At 40.9% G+C, this 20,806-nt stretch overlaps 1 protein-coding gene across 1 annotated transcript in view; it reads right to left on the bottom strand.

Annotated features, from left to right (window-relative positions):
* BEND2 (BEN domain containing 2) overlaps nt 1-16,051 on the bottom strand; it is a 34,044-nt gene extending 17,993 nt beyond the window's left edge. The window contains exons 1-6 of the mRNA XM_031051122.2: nt 15,512-16,051; nt 11,473-11,530; nt 7,607-7,753; nt 4,197-4,357; nt 2,981-3,052; nt 2,739-2,813 (exon numbers count right to left, since the gene is read on the bottom strand). Of these exons, the coding sequence (XP_030906982.2) occupies nt 2,739-2,813; nt 2,981-3,052; nt 4,197-4,357; nt 7,607-7,753; nt 11,473-11,530; nt 15,512-16,051 (1,053 nt within the window). The remainder of the gene's footprint in view (nt 1-2,738; nt 2,814-2,980; nt 3,053-4,196; nt 4,358-7,606; nt 7,754-11,472; nt 11,531-15,511) is intronic.
* Between the last annotated feature and the right edge of the window lie 4,755 nt (nt 16,052-20,806).

Raw genomic sequence — 20,806 nt, 5'->3', positions numbered from 1 at the left:
ATAGGAGGTGGGGGACTTGGTGACAGAGAACACAGAAAACAATGAGGGATCCAGTGCTATCTTTGCCTCACTTTTCATGAGCAAGATTGACCCTTAGGCCAAGGAGATGGATTGGAAACTGAACAGCCAGGCCCAGAAAGTGGTCATCAGCAGCATAAAGTCTAGATGAAGGCCAGTAACTAGCAGAGTACACCAGGAGTCAATACTGGGTCTGATTCTGTTTAACATCTTCATTAATGATCTGTATGATGGGCAGAGCATACCCTTAGCAAGTTTACAGATGACATTAGACCTGCAAGAGCGGTTCATACACCAAGGGGTCGTGCTGCCATACAGACAGATGTCAACAGGCAGGAAAAATGGGCTGACAGAAATATCATGAAGGTCAACTAGTGGAAGTGCAAAGCCCCACACCTAGGGAGGAACAACCCCAGACACCAGGATATGCTGGAGGCCATCTAGCCGAAAAGCAGCTTGGCAGAAAAGGACCTGGGATCTCTTAGGGGTTACCAAGTTGAATATGAGCACCCTTGCCACAAAGGCAACTAGTGGTACCCTGGGCTGCATTAGGCAAAATATTGCCTGAAGGTCAAGAGAAGCAATCATCTACCTCTTCTCAGCACTGGTGAAGCTACAGTTGGAGTGCTGGGTCTAGGCCTGAGCTCTGCAATACAACAGAGTTGTGCACATACTAAACAAATTCCAGTAAAGGGCCACAAGGACGATGGGCTAGAACACCTCTCCTGTGAGGAGAGGTTGAGAGAGCCAGGACTGTTCAGACTACAAAAGAGAAAGCTCAGGGGGATCTCATCAATGTATAGAAACACCTGAAAGGAGGGTGCAAAGAGGATGGAGTCAGGATCCTCTATACCAGTAGTCCCCAGTGGCAGGACCAGAGGCAATGGGCACCAACTGAAACACAGGAGGTTCCAGGTTCCCTCTGAACATCAGGAAATACTTCTTCACTGTCACAGGTTTCCCAGGGAGGTCATGGAGACTCCCATCTTGGAGATATTCAAAAGCCATCAGAACACGGTTCTGGGTAACCATCTTTAGGTGGCTCTGCTTGAGTATGGAGTTTGGACAAAAGAGTCTGCAGAGGTCCCTTCTGACCTCAACCATCTTGTGATTCTGTGAAAATGAGATGTAAATGGTGTATAAAGAAATCAACTCAGCAATGCCTTTCAGAAAAAACATGGCATTGAAATCAACTGCATACACACTTTTCATAACTACAAAATCAAAAATAAGAAACTTGAAAAAAACTTATTTATTGAAAGTGTCTGATCTTCAGTCAATCCTCAAGGTGAAGCTTTCTTTCAGATGTTAAGAATTTGCGCTGCCTTACTAAAACAATCAGACACACTTAAAAAGTATTATTGTGAAGGCCCAAATTTTCAGACAAAAAAAAAATCCAGATAAGACAAAGCATTCAAAGTCCATCAGTTATTACTATACATTATTGTGTGATGTAGAAATTTCCTTCTTCAATGTTTCCAGGATTTACCAACTCAAACATGATGCTTACACAGCAATTTAGACATACGTTCTGTCCCATAAGAATATAAAGGAATTAGATGAGAGTATTAATCTAATACTAAAAGGAGACTGACAACTTGCAAATACCTATCACATACATGTCATCAGCTATTTCTGCAAAAAACACATGGACATTATAAACATATGAGTTACAAAGAGGAAATGTGTCTTCAACTAAGCAAAGCAGTATCTTTTGTTGATCTACAGCATAACTACATAAATTTTAAAAAATACATATGGATATGAAAAAAAATGCTAGATGAATATGTAGTAGACAAAGTGAAAATAATTTGAAATTCTATCAAAACCAACAGTTAGGTTTCAATACAATAGCTATCTTTTTTAAAAAATAGTTATCCTCAGAAAAGAAGCTATCAGTATTTCCACAATTTATAAATATCCCAAGCACTAGAAGTCCTTAAATTGATATGAACAGTACAAGCATTATTAAAAGGCTTCATGTAGCTGTAGGGCAGACTTATTGGGAGGAGGGCATAACAGTGGGGTGAAGGAGATGGAAATGGCCTAGTAGGCATCAAAAGAGGCTACAGCTTCTCATTAGCACTACTTGCTGCAGCACACATTCCCAGACTAGCAGCAATAATATAAGTCACACAATCTGCTTAAGGAGACTTGCAAGATGTTAATACTTGGCTACAAGCCACTGACAAATTATTCTCCCTAAAGCTTGGTCTAAGTATCTTTCACTTTATAGAGTGTTATGACTCCATAGTAACAAAATTCCTCACCTGAATAAATATGGGATGCGTTTAATTTTTGGTGCATTTTCAATCTTGCCAACTATTGCTTCAGAAGTCAAAAGCAAAGAACTAACCAAAACACCACTACCAGGATTTTGGCATGCTTTCGGCAAGCCTCATGTACCTTCAAAATTGGGTGTGCATGACAGTCAGATCTTTCCCATTACCATGAAGCCCTTCCAATAATCACTGGACTTTACAATTTGTATTGAAGCTTAATATTTTAACAGTATTCTTGCCAGCTATGATGTGAAAACTTCAGAAAATACAAAGTAGATTTTTTTTTCATTGAAAATACTGAGCAGATAGCTAACAAATGAACAAGCAGAAAGGATGAAGTCATAGGTTATTGACTATAGAGTGCAAATCATCCTGAAATTCAACTAAAACAGTTTAAATGCCATTTCAGAGACAAAGAAAAAAAGATTAAAAAAATACCTGGCAATAACTGAGGACCTCCATTAGAGTTTTCTGTTGATCTCCAGTGTAGGAAGCTTCAGATACAATGCTCCCCTTTTTCATTAAAATAATAAAAAAAGAGAGTGTAAGCTAGTAGTATATACAGTCTTAGGATATCACATTAAGCCATTAAAACCCTTCAAGTCTCACACATTATTTAAGTCTACCCCAAAACATGCATCCCCAAAGCAGCTTTTCAAAGTCAGTCAAAATTAACTTACACATTCATAGTCTGGTTCATACTCATAAATGACACTGTCACTATCTTCATATTCTCCTTCCCTTGTTCTCATCTGGGAAATAACATAAAGAACTTTCAGTGTTTTGAACAATGAAAGAATTAAAAATATCAGCTCCAGAGAGCACTTTCTAGGAATCCAACTTGGACACTTCCAGTTGTAGCTATATTCCCTCCCTGGTTATAAAAGGGCCCAAGAAAGTGAGATTTAACACAGTCATCTCATTTATGTGCCTTTGGTTAGGTCATAACATAAACCTCTTGTAAATTTATGTAATAGTATGTACTTTTATTTGGTTATTCTAAAGCCAGAACTTTCTCACCTATGCATGTTCCATATAGCCAGTCTTACAGTCTTACAATTACAGTCTTATGCAATTGTAAGACTCCTTATAGATAGTTACAGTAATTTAAATAAAAACAATTTCAAACCAAAAAGTGTATTTATTTCAATGGGTATAACTTCTATGCAGATGCTGTAAAAACGTGTAAAAGACAATTTTTTTTACCGCCTGAAAGCTGTTTTGAGACAGGAATCAACAGTGCCACCACCTGGACAATTCTGACATTTTTCTTTTACCGGATGGGAGCATCATACCATACATCATACATCCATCATACATTATGGATTTCAAGTCTTGTTGTGGGTTTTTTGTTTGTTTGTGTGGTTTTTAACTAAGTAATATTTAATCAGGTCTTATTTTTAAAAGGGAAGGTTGATGATACGAGGGTGCTGTTTTTCTTTGTTTCACAACAAGCAAAATTAAAGAGCCACCCTGACTTTTGGAATTTGAGAGTAACATTTTAGTGATGTGAACTGAGCTTCACACTACCTTAAGTTAGAACTATGTAGCCTATCTTTAGACAGATGGAGGCAAACTCGTATTCACAACATAAAGTTTCAACTCTTACCGTAAATTCTACAAAGAGATTTTTATTGAGAAAAATAACAGCATCTACATGGGAAACCAGTATGAATTACTCTCTGTTGTACACTAGCTGTTGTTACACACATACAGTATCCAGCAAAACAAGGTTCTACTCTTGCTGGAAGCTTCCAAGCAATACATGGATATACTACCCCCACTTCTTCACTGGGATATCACTTAAACGAGCATACAAAAGTAAAGGAAAAATTACACGCCCAATGACATTGAAACCAGCCTCAAAACAAAGGGCTACTGTTTTGGGAAACATACCACATTCTGTCCCACTAGGGTAGGGGCAAGTCGTTTTCTTTTATTACGTGAAAACACAAAATTCATTTTCTCAGGGCTGTGACCATTTCCTCTCTGCATACTTGCAGAATGGCTCATATGTGATGTTAATCGTTCAGCTAGCACTGATAAGCCTTGGCTTCCTGCAAAAATGGAGAGAAAGCAAAGCATATCAGAAGGCTTACCACTGAATTAAACATTTCACTATGAAGAAGTATGCAGCCACTTTATTTATTTGTTTTTACTTTCTAACTGCTTAGTTATTTGAAATTTGTTTACTAGCATATTATTAAACACTTACTAAATCCAATTTATTTAGAGCTGAAATTATAAATTTAGTATTCTTCCAAACTCTCTCCAGCCTCTGTTTCATTTGCCTTGCTTTTCACTGCTGATTCTCTGTTCTCATTTCCATGTCCAATTTTACAAAGTTACAAAATTCAGAATCCCAACAAGACCAGTTAACTGAAATTCAGGCGAAACACAATGTAAAACACAGTTTCCATTTGTTTAGTCCTCAGCTGTCCATTCCCTTCACTTATGGGATCTCTCCCACCTTTGTCACTGAAACACTGTGCAACAAAATGAGATCTGCTCCAGGTATCTCCTCTGTTGAGTCAGTGTAGTCAGGGACTACCAAACCCAAGCTATCCACAAGGGGTACACAAAATGCCTCCACCTCTTATGTGTGGGACTGGCACACAGTTAAAAATCTCTGTCCTTCTGAAGCCCAGACCTATCTTTTGAAGAACATTAAAAGATCTTCACTGTTAAGGGAAAACTTGTGTCTCTGCTGCCAATTCTACCTGTCCGCCATATACAGGCTTCTACCTCAAACTTTCCAGAAAGGGCTACAGCAGCTCTTTTTTAAAAGAAATAAAGACTTAAGAAGGAAGAAGAAGAAAAAAAAAAGTATTTACTTCCCCTTGAGTTCTATGTATTTTATCTATAGACAGGCCAAATGCTATATAGGTAACAAGATACATATAACAGAAGATATTGACAAGTAAAGCTGAAGAAGCTAAACAAGACCTTGGAAAGTTTGAAAGAGCTAAGGAAAATAGCTAGCATAAAAAGGCAACACCAAGTTTCCACCACACTATCTGCTGTGAAAGAGCTTTCTGCAGCTTAACCTAAGCTGATGGGAATTTTGATGGGTGGGGGAGTTTTGCGGATACCTATAATAAATTTTTTCCAAGTAAAAGGGGCTGTATGAGAAGTTACAAGGGTACTTCTTACTGCTTCTGCAAAACAATTGAACTTATTTTGCAGCCCAACTGGAAAGTAGAAGTAATATCCCAAAAGCAGAAGAGAAATCAAATCCAATGGGACAAGGACAAGCTAACAGAAATACTGGAAAGTAAAGACAATCACTTTACTTTTATGAACTTGAAGAGAAAGGGCCTGGGCAGGACAGAAAACTAGTAATATAATCATATTAATTAAAAAAAAAAAATTTGCATTAAGAGACCAGACAAATGTTGTGGCAGAGCTGACAGATGCTACCTAGGCAAGATCTGCGTTAGTTTTAGACTAGTGCAGTTAACATAATTTTGAAATCACAATCAATAACTCAGCAATAAAAATACATACACAGTTAATATTAAACTTTATATTTATTCTCTTAGATGAAGATTAAAGCCTATCTACTCTTCTACCCAGCTTAAGAGTTTCCATCCCTCTGTCTTCACCACACAGACCTAGCACTCATCTCCTAGCACTAAGCCCCCCCAGAACTGAGCCTGAGGGACGGTAGCACCCTGAGGGACCAACAGCAATACAGGCAAGAGGACACATTGAAAGCAGAAGGGGTGCTGGGCAGTAGGATTAACTTACAGGCACAATGTAGTCCCTCAAACTTCAGATACTTTCTGCAGAGAAACCAGAATTATACTTTACCTGGAGAAACATCAGCTCCCTGGTTTAACTACATTTTAAACATATTATGTTAAACTAATCATATTTCTGATTAGCTTCCCAAACTTAGATTTAGGCAAAAATATGACCTAAAAGAAGAGTGCCAGCAAAAGTGATACTGAGTTTGTGGGCATAAATGGCTAAGTGAAAACACAATGGAAGTGTTCTGCAGCTGGCTTGCTCTGCCAGCTCAGTATCCGTAGGCAAGAAGATATGAGACAAAAGTCAAAGAAATCCGTTTGGACAGACAGAACCAGATCTGAAGAAAAGGTACTGCTTGACAAGTCACTAGCCTAAGATGGTTGAATAAAACAATGAGAGAAATGCTGTTCAAAGAGTTAAGTTAAACAGTTATATTCAAGATAAACTTATGCCATGTTTTAGTCATACATCTCACTATACTAAATTTTAATTAGACAATACCAAATGCTAATGATTAACAACAGGAGCTGTAAGCCCGAAGTTGACAAAATCATCTTTTACCTTTTAAAAAATGATCATACCCACTCATTATGCTTCTGTTGATACAGAAATAATAATTCCTGCACTGAAACCAAGACCAATAACTGTCTATGACAGTTTCTCAGGCAGGATTTTTTTTATTATTAATTTTTTAAACAGACTCAAAACCCAAAGTAAAACATCCAAAACATCCTCCTCCCCCAAATATGTTTTCAGACATAAATGTACAAAAAATTATAGTATACTCAGTACTGTCAATGAGAAGACCAAAAAAGATTCAAAGTTCTCAAGAGCACCTAACAACACTAGGAAGCTGAAATGTAACTTGACTCTGCTGAAGAGGAATACTGATGAGATTCTCTATAAAATCAACTGGCCAAACAAAAAGGCCAATAAGGGCCATCACTTAGTCACACTCATTTTCTTTGCAAACTTACTGATACTAGACTTACTAAATGCTCATAACAGCTATGATTAATTTTTGTCTGTGCCAACAGAGAACTGGGTAAGATTTATGAGAGACTTTGATCTTGCATGTTAAAATAAATGCAGTGAATTAAAGACAAACACCAAAAGCTACTTACAGCTAGTAATTTATCACCTTAAACAATCATCTTGCTACCACCGTAAATAAGTATCCCCAGTGCTCCACTGAATTGCACTGGCCAATTTACCTAAAAACCTCGTTTTCTGGGTTCAGTTCTTCCATGGCATTTATTTTCCAATTTGCTTGCTAATTCATTCCTAGGTATACTTATTTATAATTAAATAAAAAAATGTCTTGTCAAAATGTAGTATTTCAATGGGTTCATTATGAATAAAGACCTCTAAAGTAGTAATTAAAAAGGTCCCTCTTTTTAAATGCATTGCCCATCAGTTTCTATAAGGTAATTTTCTAATAAAACACATTTTAACAATAAGGGTAATACAGAAAGCATTCAAGACAGCAGCACTGTCAATACAACATTAAAACCAGCCATTAACTGTTAATTACAAAAAAAATGAACAATTACCATAGGCAAGTTGAGCCACATGGTGAACACCACTGTTTACTTCAGAGTTTTGTTCCATTGACACACAGCTTTGTGTGGACAGTCCATTTTCTTCATCGTCAATAACCACTGCTTCCATTTCATCTTCAACATTCACAGGTACACAATCTATCAGCATATGTAGAAAGAGAAACAGGTAAGCCTAGACACACCTGTGCATATCAGGTGACTAGCACTTGTATCTGGTCTAGTGTTATCTGAATTGTACCACTGGCTAATTTTAACCCAGTTTCACTTTTGCATCTAAATGCAGCCACTTTTAAACACAGGCATTGAGGTTTCAACACACACTAGAAGGGAAACAGCTTGCTGTTACTTAGCTGGCAGGATCCATGAAATTATTCAGTACTCAACTCCTTACAGCATTCAGCTTCAGCAGAAATAGTTATAAACCAGTACTGAGCACTTCTAAGAACTCCACTATTTACACTCAAGCATATGACAAAACATTAATTTGGATATGAAATTTTGCTTCCATAAACAAGAAATGTTTAATGCAATTGAAACAAATTCTAAAAATCCTAGCTGCAGAATTGGTATTCAGATCAAACCAAACATCAGCTCCCAGCAAGATACTGGGCAGAAACACTGACTGGCAAACCTCCAGTACCAATTTTTTCCAATTAAACATATTACATCAAGAAAAAAAAAAAAACACAACCCTGGTTCCAGAATAATTGTATTATAGCTATTAGTGCTAGATCTGGTGGTTTTGGGAGAGTAGGGCAGGAAGTGGAATTTATTCTTGATTAAACAAATTAATGGAAGGAACCACATTGTGAATCACTGAAGCTAGGAAATAAAAATGTAAATTCAGCCAGCACACATGCATAATGGCACACTAACTATACAAACACATGTTGTATTTTCCACAGGATCTCTAGCCTGTTCAGGGCACAGCATGGACTAAGCTCCAAGAATGAATCAGGGCTGCATGACTATAATAGCAGTCTGGTTCTTTAATCTTACACAAAAAAATCATGTCAAATCCTGATCCGTTCTTCTGTTCCAATTTCTTAAAAGACCGAGAGGTGGGAAGGAAGCTGAAATCCATAGGTCATAAAAGTCTTCCTTTGGGCCATTACTCCCATCTAATCCAGAAGAAACAATTCAGCAGGATTTGGATTTGGCTGCCATCAGATTACAAAAGACTTCACCAAATTGAGGGTCTGTTCAGAAACATCAATCAATTGCCATGCAGTCAGTAGCTATGTTTACACTAGTAAATTAAGCCAAAAACCTAGTTGGGGCATAGCTGCCCTACAAAAAGGAGTTTAGCTGTTAGGACTGTGAGCTGGCATACACTGCTTAGGCCCAGAGAACAGTTCTTGGCCCATTTTAATTAACGGTATAGAAGTAAACAAGAGGACTACTCATGAACTTAATTTAGGTGCAGCTTTTAGCACTTCAGTGATGTTCACTGACTGAAGTTCAATGCAGGCTAACACGAACTATTTGTACATGTTGAATTATTCAACTGCCTCACAGGCACAGACTTTTTTGTTGACATTTATCTAGTATTCTGTCTACTCTGGGAGGGAGTTAACACAGTCAGGAAAAGTGCAACTGCAATGAAGTGGGCAAGAACAGAATCCTCTCTGCCAACTTCCCAAATAGGGTACTCTATAGCCTGGCAAATGCCTTACTTACAGCTGGGCCGCTGCTGCACTGCAATCATCTTTCTATCCCTAACTAGAGAAAGCAACACAAGTTTGCTGACAATATAAAACTGGGAGGAGTGCTGTGCTGTTATTCAGGAGGATCTAGACAGGCTGGAGGGATGGGCAGAGGGAAACCTTCTGAAATTCAACAGAGGCAGGTGGAGGGTCCTGCACCTGGAGCAGAATAACCCTAGTCACCAGGACAGGATGGGTGCTGACCTGCTGGAAAGTAGCTCTGTAGACAAGGACCTGGGGTCCTGGTGGACAGGTTGTCCATGGGTCAGCAGCAATGTGCCCCTGTGGCCAAGAAGGGTAATGGTATCCTGGGCTACATTAGGAACAGCATTGCCAGCAGGTTGAGGTAGGTAATCTTCCCTCTCTACTCAGTCCTGGTGAGACCTCACCTGGAATGCTGTGTCCAGTCCTGGGCTCCCCAGTACAAGAGAGACATGGAGCTCCTGGAGCAAGTCCAGCAAAGGGCTACCAGACTGATGAAGGGTCTGGAGCATCTCTCATATGAGGAAAGGTTGAGGGACCTGGGCAACTTCAGCCTATAGAAGATTCAAGGCAGGAATCTGATATAAGTATCTGAAGGGAGGCTGAAGTGTATAAGTATCTGAAGGGAGGCTGTCAGGAGGATGGGGCCAGACTCTTTCTCAGTCATGCCAGCCAATGGGCCATGAGGCAATGGGCATAAAGTAAAACACCTGAACATGAGGAAAAACTTCTTTACTGTGACGATGACTGAGCATTAGAATAAACTGCCCAGAGAGGTTCTGGAGTCTCCTTCTCTGAAAATAATTCAAGAAACACAGTCCTGAAAAATGTGCTCTAGGTGACCCTGCCTGAACAGGAAGGTCAGACTAGATGACCTCGAGTGGTCCCTTCCACCCTCAAATATTCTGTGAAATTGTGCATTACTTGTGCAACCCTACAATGCACAGAATTTTCCTGTATATCCATAATCTTCACCACAAATCTCATGCCTCCCAGGAAATAAGGCAGGCAAATCAAGCCTAGCTGACCAGCAACTATGCCACTCAAATCTACAGCAGACAGAGCAACAGGTACAAAGAGGGAAAATTCTGTGAAACCAGCATGTAGCAAAGACAAAGCAGCTCCATCTGGACTACAGGAAGGCTAATATGATCAGAAATCATGACAGTTTCTACAGGTAGTTGATACTGAAAGCAAAGCTCAGTCTTCCACACCCTCCCTCACCCTCCCTTAAATAAGTTTCAGTATTAGAGTATCAATAGTACACTGGACTCTGAGCAGAAAGTCACCAAAGTCTGTAGCTAGAGCAGTTCTTAGCAGGAGTATAAACACATGAAACAGAAGATACAGAAAATGCCTCACTTCCAAAACATAGCTAATTAATTAGAACGCATTTCTACAATGATGTAGGGGCAATGCAGCAGCATGCACTAGTCTCTCCTCTAAGATGGTGCCCACAATCTTCCTCATCCCAAAAACTTTTATCCTCCATCACCCATTGTTCAACATGGCTGTTTTCATGCAGGGAAAGAAAATTATTCTTTCTTCAGAATGGCACTTTTACACAGACAGTCAGGAAGTTTTGAGGTTAGAATACATGACCCATTTCCATGAAGGTTTATCAACATGACTAGTGACTTGGACAGTAAGGAAATCTGCTCCAAGAAACACAGACCCACCTGTTTTATACTAAGCACTTTGTCCTTTACCTAATATATTCTAGCTGCCTTACCTCTGAAGTCTGTCAACAAATGCGTATCTCTGTTGTAGACTGGTTAGATTCATTAAAAAAAAAGTCTGCTCAAAAGTATTTTGTTTAGAAGGCCTTGACAACAAATAATGGGCAGTTTAAAAAAAAAGGTGTGTGGGGGCAGAAGTAGTTATCATGTCATAGTCCTTTACGTATCTTATTCTGGCAAGTTGAAGCAATTCTTCATGTCACAACTGAAGTAATTCTTACATGCGAGGAGAACTTCATTCATTCAACTGCAATCTTCACACACCTTTAGAAACTTATGACAAAAGAATAAAAGAGCTCCAGCTATACACTTATAATCTTAGAGAAACTGCAACATAGACCTGTAAGCAATTCTGAGTATTTCTCTCGCTTCTCAGAAGCATTAACACTATGGAGCAATACCATATATAGCACCAAACAATATTAAATACCTATCTGTCTTTCAGGTAGAAAGCACAAACTGCCAGATTCTGTGATTAATTTGTGGTCCTGAAAAAAGAAAAAAAAAAAGCCATCAAATTATTTTTCACATGAGACTTGAATGAAGATGTAACTGCATTTCTTGTGCTAAGTTAGTAATTTCATTGCATTAACTCCACTGACACAAAAAATATAATGACATAGATATGTAGATGGCTCCAGTTAGTCTTGACAGGAAATTATAAATGAAAGAAGTGTGATTAATATTTTAGATTTATATATTTCAAATAAGGCTTTTACCATGAAGTGAATTACACATTTAGTAAGTAAAACTTCCTAAGCAGGCTGGTTTACCAAGTCATTGGAACTATTTATCAGTGTAAGAGAATGCTTAATTTCTATTTGAAAACTGAACTGACAAGCATCTAAAATCAGAAAACTTCACCAAACTAATGGCTCTCTCAGAGTCAGTGCATGCTCTGGATTGTATGGTATAGACTACAACTTATTTTCAGTAAGACAGTAGGATGTATTGTACGTCCATAAAATGGATAAATGAACATGCAGAAAAATGCATTGCACAGGAAGATAGTTGGAGACAGAGCAGTACTATGAAATGACTAACTCAGAAAACCAAGATTGGAGATACTTTTTTTAACTTGAAAGCCGTTATGTTCACCATTTAGAATTCTTTCACCAGGAATTCTTATTTGCTTTTTTCTACACAAAATCATCAGGCAGCAGGTATTTGTAGGAAGTTAAAAGCACTTACTGGGCTTTCGAGCAACCTGAGCTCAGCTTTCATAATGATTTACATGCAGAAACGTCCAACTGTGTGTCTAACCCTGCATCAGAAGTTACACTACTATATTATGCTGCTTTTATGCACCAAAGTAAATACAAGCATCATAAAGAATTTATTTCCAATAACCAATGGAGAAATGTATTTAAAAGTAATTATGACTTAAAAATTTTCTCTCTTCTTTGGAAATCCTTTAATTTAATCAACCTACTCCAGCAATCGACTGTTTATCTTTTTACTGCTGCTCGATCACCTTTCCCCAAAAGGTATAGTAGTATAGGTACTGGTGAAAAGAGCTAAAAACAGAAGAAAAATGCAAAACATAAGAATGAAAGACAAACAGAACAAGACTGAAACATACATAAAACTCAGAGATGCATGAACAGGCCACTGAAATAATTTAGAGATGGAAAGATGTTGATATTAAACATCCAGAAATAGCAGAAACAAGCAAACACAAACCAAAACCCTCACAAAACCAAAGTGCCAAACATGAAGTCTTTCAGAGTTAAAAAGAAAACAAAAATAAATGCCAAAAAAACCCTCTGGAGCAACTACGAATTGCATACCAAAGCTAATGAAGCAAAGCAACCCTACCCAACCACATTAAAAAAAAAAATACACCAAGGAACTAACTAACCTGGGTTTAAACTAAGTTACAAAAGGCAACTTGGCTAGCATTAACTTGGACCACAACTAGATCCTGCTTTATTTAGTGTGAGGTGTCCCTTCCCATGGCAGGGGGGTTGGAACTAGATGATCTTAAAGTCCTTTCCAACCCTAACTATTCTATGATTTATGGCCTGACACTTATGCTAGCATACACAGAAAAAAGAACTAACACAAGAGAGAGCACAGAGATATCAGTGTCATGATGTCTTTCAGGGCTAGTACCATCCCATCCCAGCTTCAAGTAATCATTTGCATATTATCTCAGCCTCACTGCAGACATAAAGAGTTTTAAGCACATCTCTGCATACTATGATAATCAAACCTGTAAGTGAAGAAATACAATGGGATCTAATGCAACAGCTGAGGTCTGAAGAGAAACTGACAGACTTGTCTTTCCCCAGGTATGTTACTGATTAAATACACAACATATGCCTGAGGGATAAGGAAGGACTCATACCGAGTCAGACGTTACCTAACAAATGCTCTTGCTTTTTGCAGAAACACAAATGTAGGTAACAGGGAGGTATGGAATGTTAAATGCAGGTGGATTAGAGAGCTGAAACCACTAAGTGGAACTAAATCCTATCCCGACCTCTACTGCAGAGTTCCTGGGGGCTGCTAGCCAAATCACAAAAACTAAGTCAAACTTTCCAAAAAAATGCAGTGTTTTCCATTTTCTAAGAGTTCAGTTAGGCACGTATTTCTGCAAATGTGATCTCAATACTCCCAGGTGCAACAGACAGTCATGGAAGCTATGTGTAAGACAAACTAGATTTCATAATGATGCTCAAGTACTGCACTTAGAAAAAACTGGTACCATCCACCTCAAGTTGCATCCTTGAATTTAGCATGTTTCTGGTAATTTTGTCATTAATCTAGATACGTTGTGGCAGGTCAGAGACACCAGAATACTCTGCCAGAGATAAAATGCTTATCAACAGCAAGTAAACATTGGAACAATAGTTAATTTAGAATACTGTAGTCAAAATTTGCATGACCAAAGTCTGCAACAGATTAAGACAATGGGATCATATATAGAGCAAATGCAAACCAATTACTATGGTGAGGAGCAGGGTAATGAAACCAGATTTCCTGTGGCATTATGTCTCATCTGGATTACTAAAACACTAATAAGATCAAAATTGGAGGTAAAACAAGCATCAGAAAGAGGTCTGTTTAATAAGATTTGAACTCATATTGCACCTTTTGACTGAGGAATACTATTAATAGCACATTTTTTCTGATGCTGAGGAATTTCGGAATCTTAATATTTCTGAAGTTTACTTACAGACAAAGCCAATCGGGAGACAAAAAAAAAATAAAAATAATAGGACAAAGGAGAAGGAACAGACACCCAATGCATTACCCTCTATGTTTGCTTAGTCTGGAGTATATCAGCATTGCTATACTCTTACCCTACTACATCTTAATCCTACCTTTTTACTTCATGCTGACAGTTGTATTGTTGCACAGTGAACTGGCTGAAACATAACCACAACAAAAATAAAACTATTTTTTTAGCCATAAAAGCTCCTTGAACCATGAAATCACACAAGGAAATTGGGCATCTGAGCAAGAGACAAATGGAACCTCTTGAGAGGGCAGAGTCCTGTGACAGCAATAACAAACTAAATCAGCTTACACTGATGTGAGGCTGTATAAACGTTACTCCTCGGAAGGGCAGGGTGGAGCATGCAGCTGACAGAAATACCTGGTTTGAGCCTAAGTAAATTAACCTCTAAGATACAGAAGTTGCACTATGCATTATGTCTTTGACTGGAAAGATCATTGCTACAAAACCTGAGTACCAGCAGAGATGAGCAGTGCTCTTAAACTGTGATGCTCTTAAAGTGCTCTTGTGTGATGCACAAAGTAACTGCAGCATCCAGGCACCTGCCAGGGCCGAGACACCGCTGCTCCGCAGCCAAGTCACCACTGCGTTTTACCTCTACACTCACCATATGAAGACTAAGGAACGGGAATGCTTCCCCCACCGTACACCACGCAACTGCCGCTGTCACCCTCGGGCCCTACACCGCGCGATAATCAAACTGTGTCAGGGCCTCGTTACTTCGCCTGGGCAGCAATTTCCCTGCGGGACTCCCGCTTCCAGTTCCGCCGCGGCACAGCCACGCACGGGCGCCCCTCAGCCCCTGCCTCCGCTGCAGAAGGCTCAGCGCTGCAGGGGCTCCTCGGCAACACTCGTTCCCAGGGCGGGGAACACCCGAAACCGTTGGGGCACGCCCAGCGGGGCGAAAACAACGGCTCCCGCCCGCGAAGAGCCCTCCCTGCCGCCCGCTGAAACCGTTAACCACTGCGGGTCCCACTACTCCCACCTCGCACAGCGTCCCAAGCCCCCACAACAGCCGCCACGACGCGGGGGTAACGGGCAGCAGCGATAGCCAATAGCGATGGTGCACCGCGCCGGAACCGGCGAATAGCGGCGGGTGCGGTGGGCGTGGCTCGGGCGGCTAGGCAGCGAGCGCTGCGGCTGCTGCGGAGGATGAAGGAGCTCTGTGCGCGCCGCGTCTCGTCTGCTTTTCCTCGGCGGGGCGGCGGCCGGCCGGCAGCCTTACCGTCGGCGGACATAGCTTGCTAGGGCGGCAGAGCACGGCGTCCTTCTCAAAGCGGGTAGGGCTGAGGAGCGAGCCGCTTCTCCGGCACAGGCAGGTGTGGCCGGAATGCGGTGTTGGAAACGGAAGCAGCTTCTCCGACGTGAGCGACAAACTGTTTTGAACCAGTGCGGCTGCGCGCTGGGCACGGGGGCGCGCCTGGCAAACGGGAGCCCGGGGGGCGGAGGCGGTGCTGCCCGCCCTTCCGCGCCGCCGCCTCCTCCCCGGAGCCGGAGGTGCGATGCCTGGGCCAGCTTTTGCCTTACGGACAGTCCCCCAGCTTTCTCTGCACTGCTCTTGTTTCCCTAGCACTGCCACGCTCCGTGCCTGCTCAGGCCTGGCTGAGCGCAGGGAGCTCAGTTTCATCCAAGCTTCTCTGCCCTTAGGAGGATGGAGGCCTGGCGGACTGCTCTCCAAGTCTCTGTGGCAGGGCACGTCCGTGGGTAGCTTAATTGTGCCCTTTGCGATTCTCAGGCTGGAGAGCCTCATGTGTGTGCCATCCATGGGTCCAGATTTCAGCATACAGTAATGTTTTTTTACCACTTCATGAGGTTTGGTTTGGGTTCTTTGCAAGCTGCTTGTGATGAGAGAAATCCAGTTGCAGAGGGGTAGTAGCTGCAAAAGGTTGTCCTCACAGAACTGCACAGAGTTGGGTTGATACCAGATGCTTAATAAAATGCATTGTTAGTAGCTTATCTCTAAGACTGATTTATTTATCAATAGTTCAGGTAATACACATTTTTGTATGTTCTGCTAAATTCTCTATCAAATGCCAGCAAAGCATTTGTTTAAAGGAGAAGCTCAAGATGGAAGTACTTTCACAGGATGGAGGAGCCGACTGGCAGCAAAAGTAAGTGCTAACTGGGTGAAAGGTAATTCCTATTGTGACCACCGACTCACTGACCAGTGACACAAGAAACCCCCCGAGACCAAAGAGAAGTAGGCACTGATCATGTGGACTACTTAACGTAAGAAATTGCTTAACAAATAGGAAACTGTAGTAAGTAATGAAAGAGTTATGTAACTTGTAACCAATGAGGGCTGATGTCTTTGCTTGATGAGATGTATAAAGATGTGTAAAGATTTGACAGCTGGCAAGCTAGACATTGCTCCCTATTTTGCACAAGCTAGAATAAAAGAATAGAAATACCTATAATTTGCACTCTGTTGAAGGGCATGGAAGAGAGAATGTCTGCAACGTGTATGTGGACAGAAGAGGGAATCAGAAGAAGCAATAGGAATTACGGCAGGTAATGATCCTGTGTATGGGGCATTTTGGCGACCCACATGGAACATCTGTAGTCCCTTGCCCAGATTAACCACTTCAGACAGAGGGGTTTGGCTGAGTGAATTCTGACCTTTTGATTGTCGGCTTTGGATGACCAGCCCTGAAACTTGGATGACCGGTGATTCAGTAGTGCAACACTTGCAAAATTATATGAGATAAAACAAGGAAAGAAAGAATCTCCTTCAGCCTTCCATGAAAGACTCTGTGAAGTGTTTTGTAAGGGAAATGATCTGGACCCTGAGAGTGAAAGAAGTAGAATGTTATTTAATCTGCTTTTTATTGTTGCAATGGTGATTTCACAGCTAATGTCTAGTGCCTACAAAATATGTAATAACAGAGACAAGGTAGAGGAAAAATAGAAAAAGAGCCAGGCCAAATTCTAGGCCTTGTTGTTAGCTGCTTTAACTAGTGGACAAGGACGAGGAAGGGGAATGAGTGTCTGAGGATGGAGAGGACTGAGAGGATGAAGACATGGTGAAACACCTCTCTGAGCTGACCAGTGTACCTTTTGCAGGTGGGAAGGGAATTGGAGGAGAGAATATCCAGAACTTGTAAGTGGGCAGAAAAGGGAGCTGGAAGAAGCAGTAGAAGTTATGTCAGAAATCAGTTTAGATTGAAGGGAACTGGAGCTGATCCTCTGATTCCAGTTGAGCTCTGGAATGAAACAGTGTATTTCATGATAGACACTGGAATTACTCATTCTGTAGTTACTAGTTACAAGGGACCCTTAAGTAAACGTTAGTGCAACAGGGAGGGAATTCCACAGGCAGTTTTTGCAACCAATGGAATTTACATCTGGGAATATGAGATAACTACTGCTTGGACAAGATCTACTTTGTAAGTTGAATGCACAATTAAGTTTGAGGTTTCTGTCCAGTTGCATATCCCTCCAGAAAATGCAAGGAGACTGCAGACATGCTTATGCACTGAAGAAAAAAAGCAAAAAATGTGGATCAGGTAAAAAAAAAAACAAAAAAACAACCCAAACCAATACAATAGACTCTTTCTTGAAATTTGGACTGTTACAAAAATGAATTGGAAATTAACATTTGAATCCTCCTAGTTGGAATATAGGTTCATACATGACTTAGGAGAAGTCAATGCTCAGACAGCTGATGCACACCAGGTAGTCTCAAGTCCCTGTACTCTCCTCACCTCAATACCAGAGACTAATGTATGCTTTATAGTGCTGGATCTAAAAGATACTACCTTTTGCACTACCCTCCCAGTGGGTGAACAGAGTCAACTTTGCCTTTGAACAGGATAATCTGACTACTGATGAAAGATGCAGCTGTGCTGGCCCATCTTCCCTCAGGGATTCAAGATTAGCCTTGCAATATCTGGTAATATTTTGGCAAAAGAATTGGAACAATGGCATTGTTGTTAGAAAAGGGTGAAATTTTATGTTAAAATAATTATATTTGAAAGTTTGTAAATCAATAGAAGGCCTTTATATATTAACAAGTTGTAACTTTGCTGTTCTGTACCTTAGTTAATCGTTTTGTACGTTAGTTGTAACTTTGCTGTTCTGTACCTTAGTTGTAATTTAGGCATGGGTGGATTTAAGAAAGTATTGTAAAACCTTATCCAAGCAGAACATACAGACTGACCAGAGGCAGCCAAATGAAAACAAGAGAATACTGGCATCCACATAATGGTTGGGGCCTGTCCAAAGAACGGACAGGTGAAAAGGACAAAGCGAGGAAGACTTCTTACTTCATCTGAGGAAGACTCCTTACTTCATCAGGACGACTACCAGAGGGGGGCTGCACAAGCGCAGAAGAGGCTGATGTTGTAATGGACTGATGAAGCAATCCCTGATGCATATGTATTAGTTAAGGTAGCAATTTAGGTTGAATATGCATTAATCGCAAAACTTTTGATGTATAAATTGCGAACGTGATGTGACAAGGTCGAAGCCAGATTTGGGTGAGTGCCCCTGGTTTCCCAGCACTGCAGTAAAGCACCTCATAGAATCATTCCGGTGGTTATGTGTCTATTCTTATGCTAACATTGTGAATATGAAACTATTTCAATGTTGCCATAGGTATGTGGTATATTGATTGGATCAGATAGGAAGAGTGTTTGGAGAGAAGTATAAGCCTACTCCTTTTTTTTTTTTTTTTTTTTTTTTTTTTTCCTAGCAGGATACTGAGTTTATAAAAAAAAGGTTCAAACTGGGAGAAAGGGAAGTCCACTGTATGGATTTTGAGATAATGAGAGGATAGAGAAAGCTGGGTTCTGATAAGATAGAGGTGATACACAGAATTGCTCTTCCCACCTCAAAGAAATTTGAGGTTATTCAGCCTGGAGAAGAGAAGGCTGTGTGTTGACCCCATAGCAGCCTTCCAGTATCTGAAGGGGACCTAAAAGGATGCTAGAAAGGGACTCTTCATCAGGAACTGTAGTTCCTGACAAGGGGCAAGGAGCAATGAGTTCAGACTTAAACAGGGAAGACTTAGGTTGGATATATGGAAAAAATTATTTACTGTGAAAGTAGTGAGGCACTGGAACAGGCTGCCAAGGAAGTTGTGAATGCTTCATCCCTGGCAGTGTTCAAGGCCAGGTTGGATGGGGCTTTGAGCAACCTGCTCTAGTGGAAGGTATCCCTATCCATGGTAGGGGATTGGAACAAAGTACTCTTATGGTCCTTTCCAATCCAGACCATTCTACGATTCTATGAAACAACTGCAAGGGTCTCTAAGGATGGCTAAATAGTATTGGCTCTCGATTCTAGATTTTGGCTTGATAGCCAAACCTTTATATACTGCTTCAAAAGGACCAGAAGCAGTGTTGAATGGACTCAAGGATGCTGAAAAGCTCTTGATGGAATTAAGAAAAAATGGAGTCCCTGCATCAGGACTCCCAAATTTTCTGAAACTGTTCCAATTGTATATGCATGAAAGACAGCAAGTAGCATTGGGAGTGCTTACACAGTAGTTAAGAAGCTGGAAGAGATACTTCTCCCAGTGGGATATTTCTCAGTGGGATACTTCTCCCAGCAAGTGGAGGAAGCAAGCAAAGGGTGGCCTGCTTGTTTTAGAGCAGTACCTGCAACCACAACTCTGATCGAAGAGTCTTAAAAACTGACCCACTTCCCAGGAAAGCCGCTTACCCAGGGCCTTGTGAGCCCCCAAATCCGAACAAATAGCACTGAACCCCTTCTCTTACCCCTTGGCTTCCCAGTCTGGGAGGTGCTATTGCTTTTTCAGGTGTCCCCACCCTTGCCACTAACACTCCCTGAATGCCCCCACATGCTGTGCATACCCCTGGGACAGCAGGGACCTGAGGGGCTGTCAACCTGTGTCTGCACAACTGGCTCTTCCAAACGCCTCATCTTACAGGTGTGATAATGGAAGTATCCCTCACCAAGAAGAGTGGCCCTCTCACAGGCTGAGGTGAAAACTGTGACATTATAACATCAGTCCTCTCTGTTACTGCCCTTTGCTACGACAGCCTGATGGATATAGCTGGGGATCAGACCCAAGCGCTGCCCTCCCTGTGGGGACAGCCTGGTAGCTGTCTATGGAGTGTACCTCCTGCCCTGCCATGGTAAAAGGCAAGGAGACGATGCATGGCTGCAATGTGGTGATCAGAGGATCCCTTGCTTCCTAGACTGTATCTGTGTTATGCAGAGAATCAGATTTGACCAGCAGTGCTCCTGAGAGCAGGCACTAACACTCAGTACTTGGAATGAATGCCTGTGCTAGTCCCCTCTCTGAAATGGGGCTTCTGTTGTGGATCAATGCCTCTCTGTTCCAGATAGATAATGGAGCAAGATAACTGAGATTAAGATATGCCTCCTGTTTGCTGGCTCAAGGAGGACCCCACCAGGCTGCATATGTAGCTTGAGCTGCCAAGTCTTCCATAACACTATAGGCAGATTTGTTGGGTAGTGATTGAATTCCACCCTGGGAAGAAGGTGTCAGAATTTTCAATGTGTTATCTAAGTTTTAACACACACATGTTTT

This window comes from Melopsittacus undulatus, chromosome 2 (assembly GCF_012275295.1).
Source record: "Melopsittacus undulatus isolate bMelUnd1 chromosome 2, bMelUnd1.mat.Z, whole genome shotgun sequence".
Taxonomy (NCBI): Eukaryota; Metazoa; Chordata; class Aves; order Psittaciformes; family Psittaculidae; genus Melopsittacus; species Melopsittacus undulatus.
Note: the sequence above shows the minus strand (reverse complement) of the source record. Positions and strands in the feature narration are given on the sequence as shown.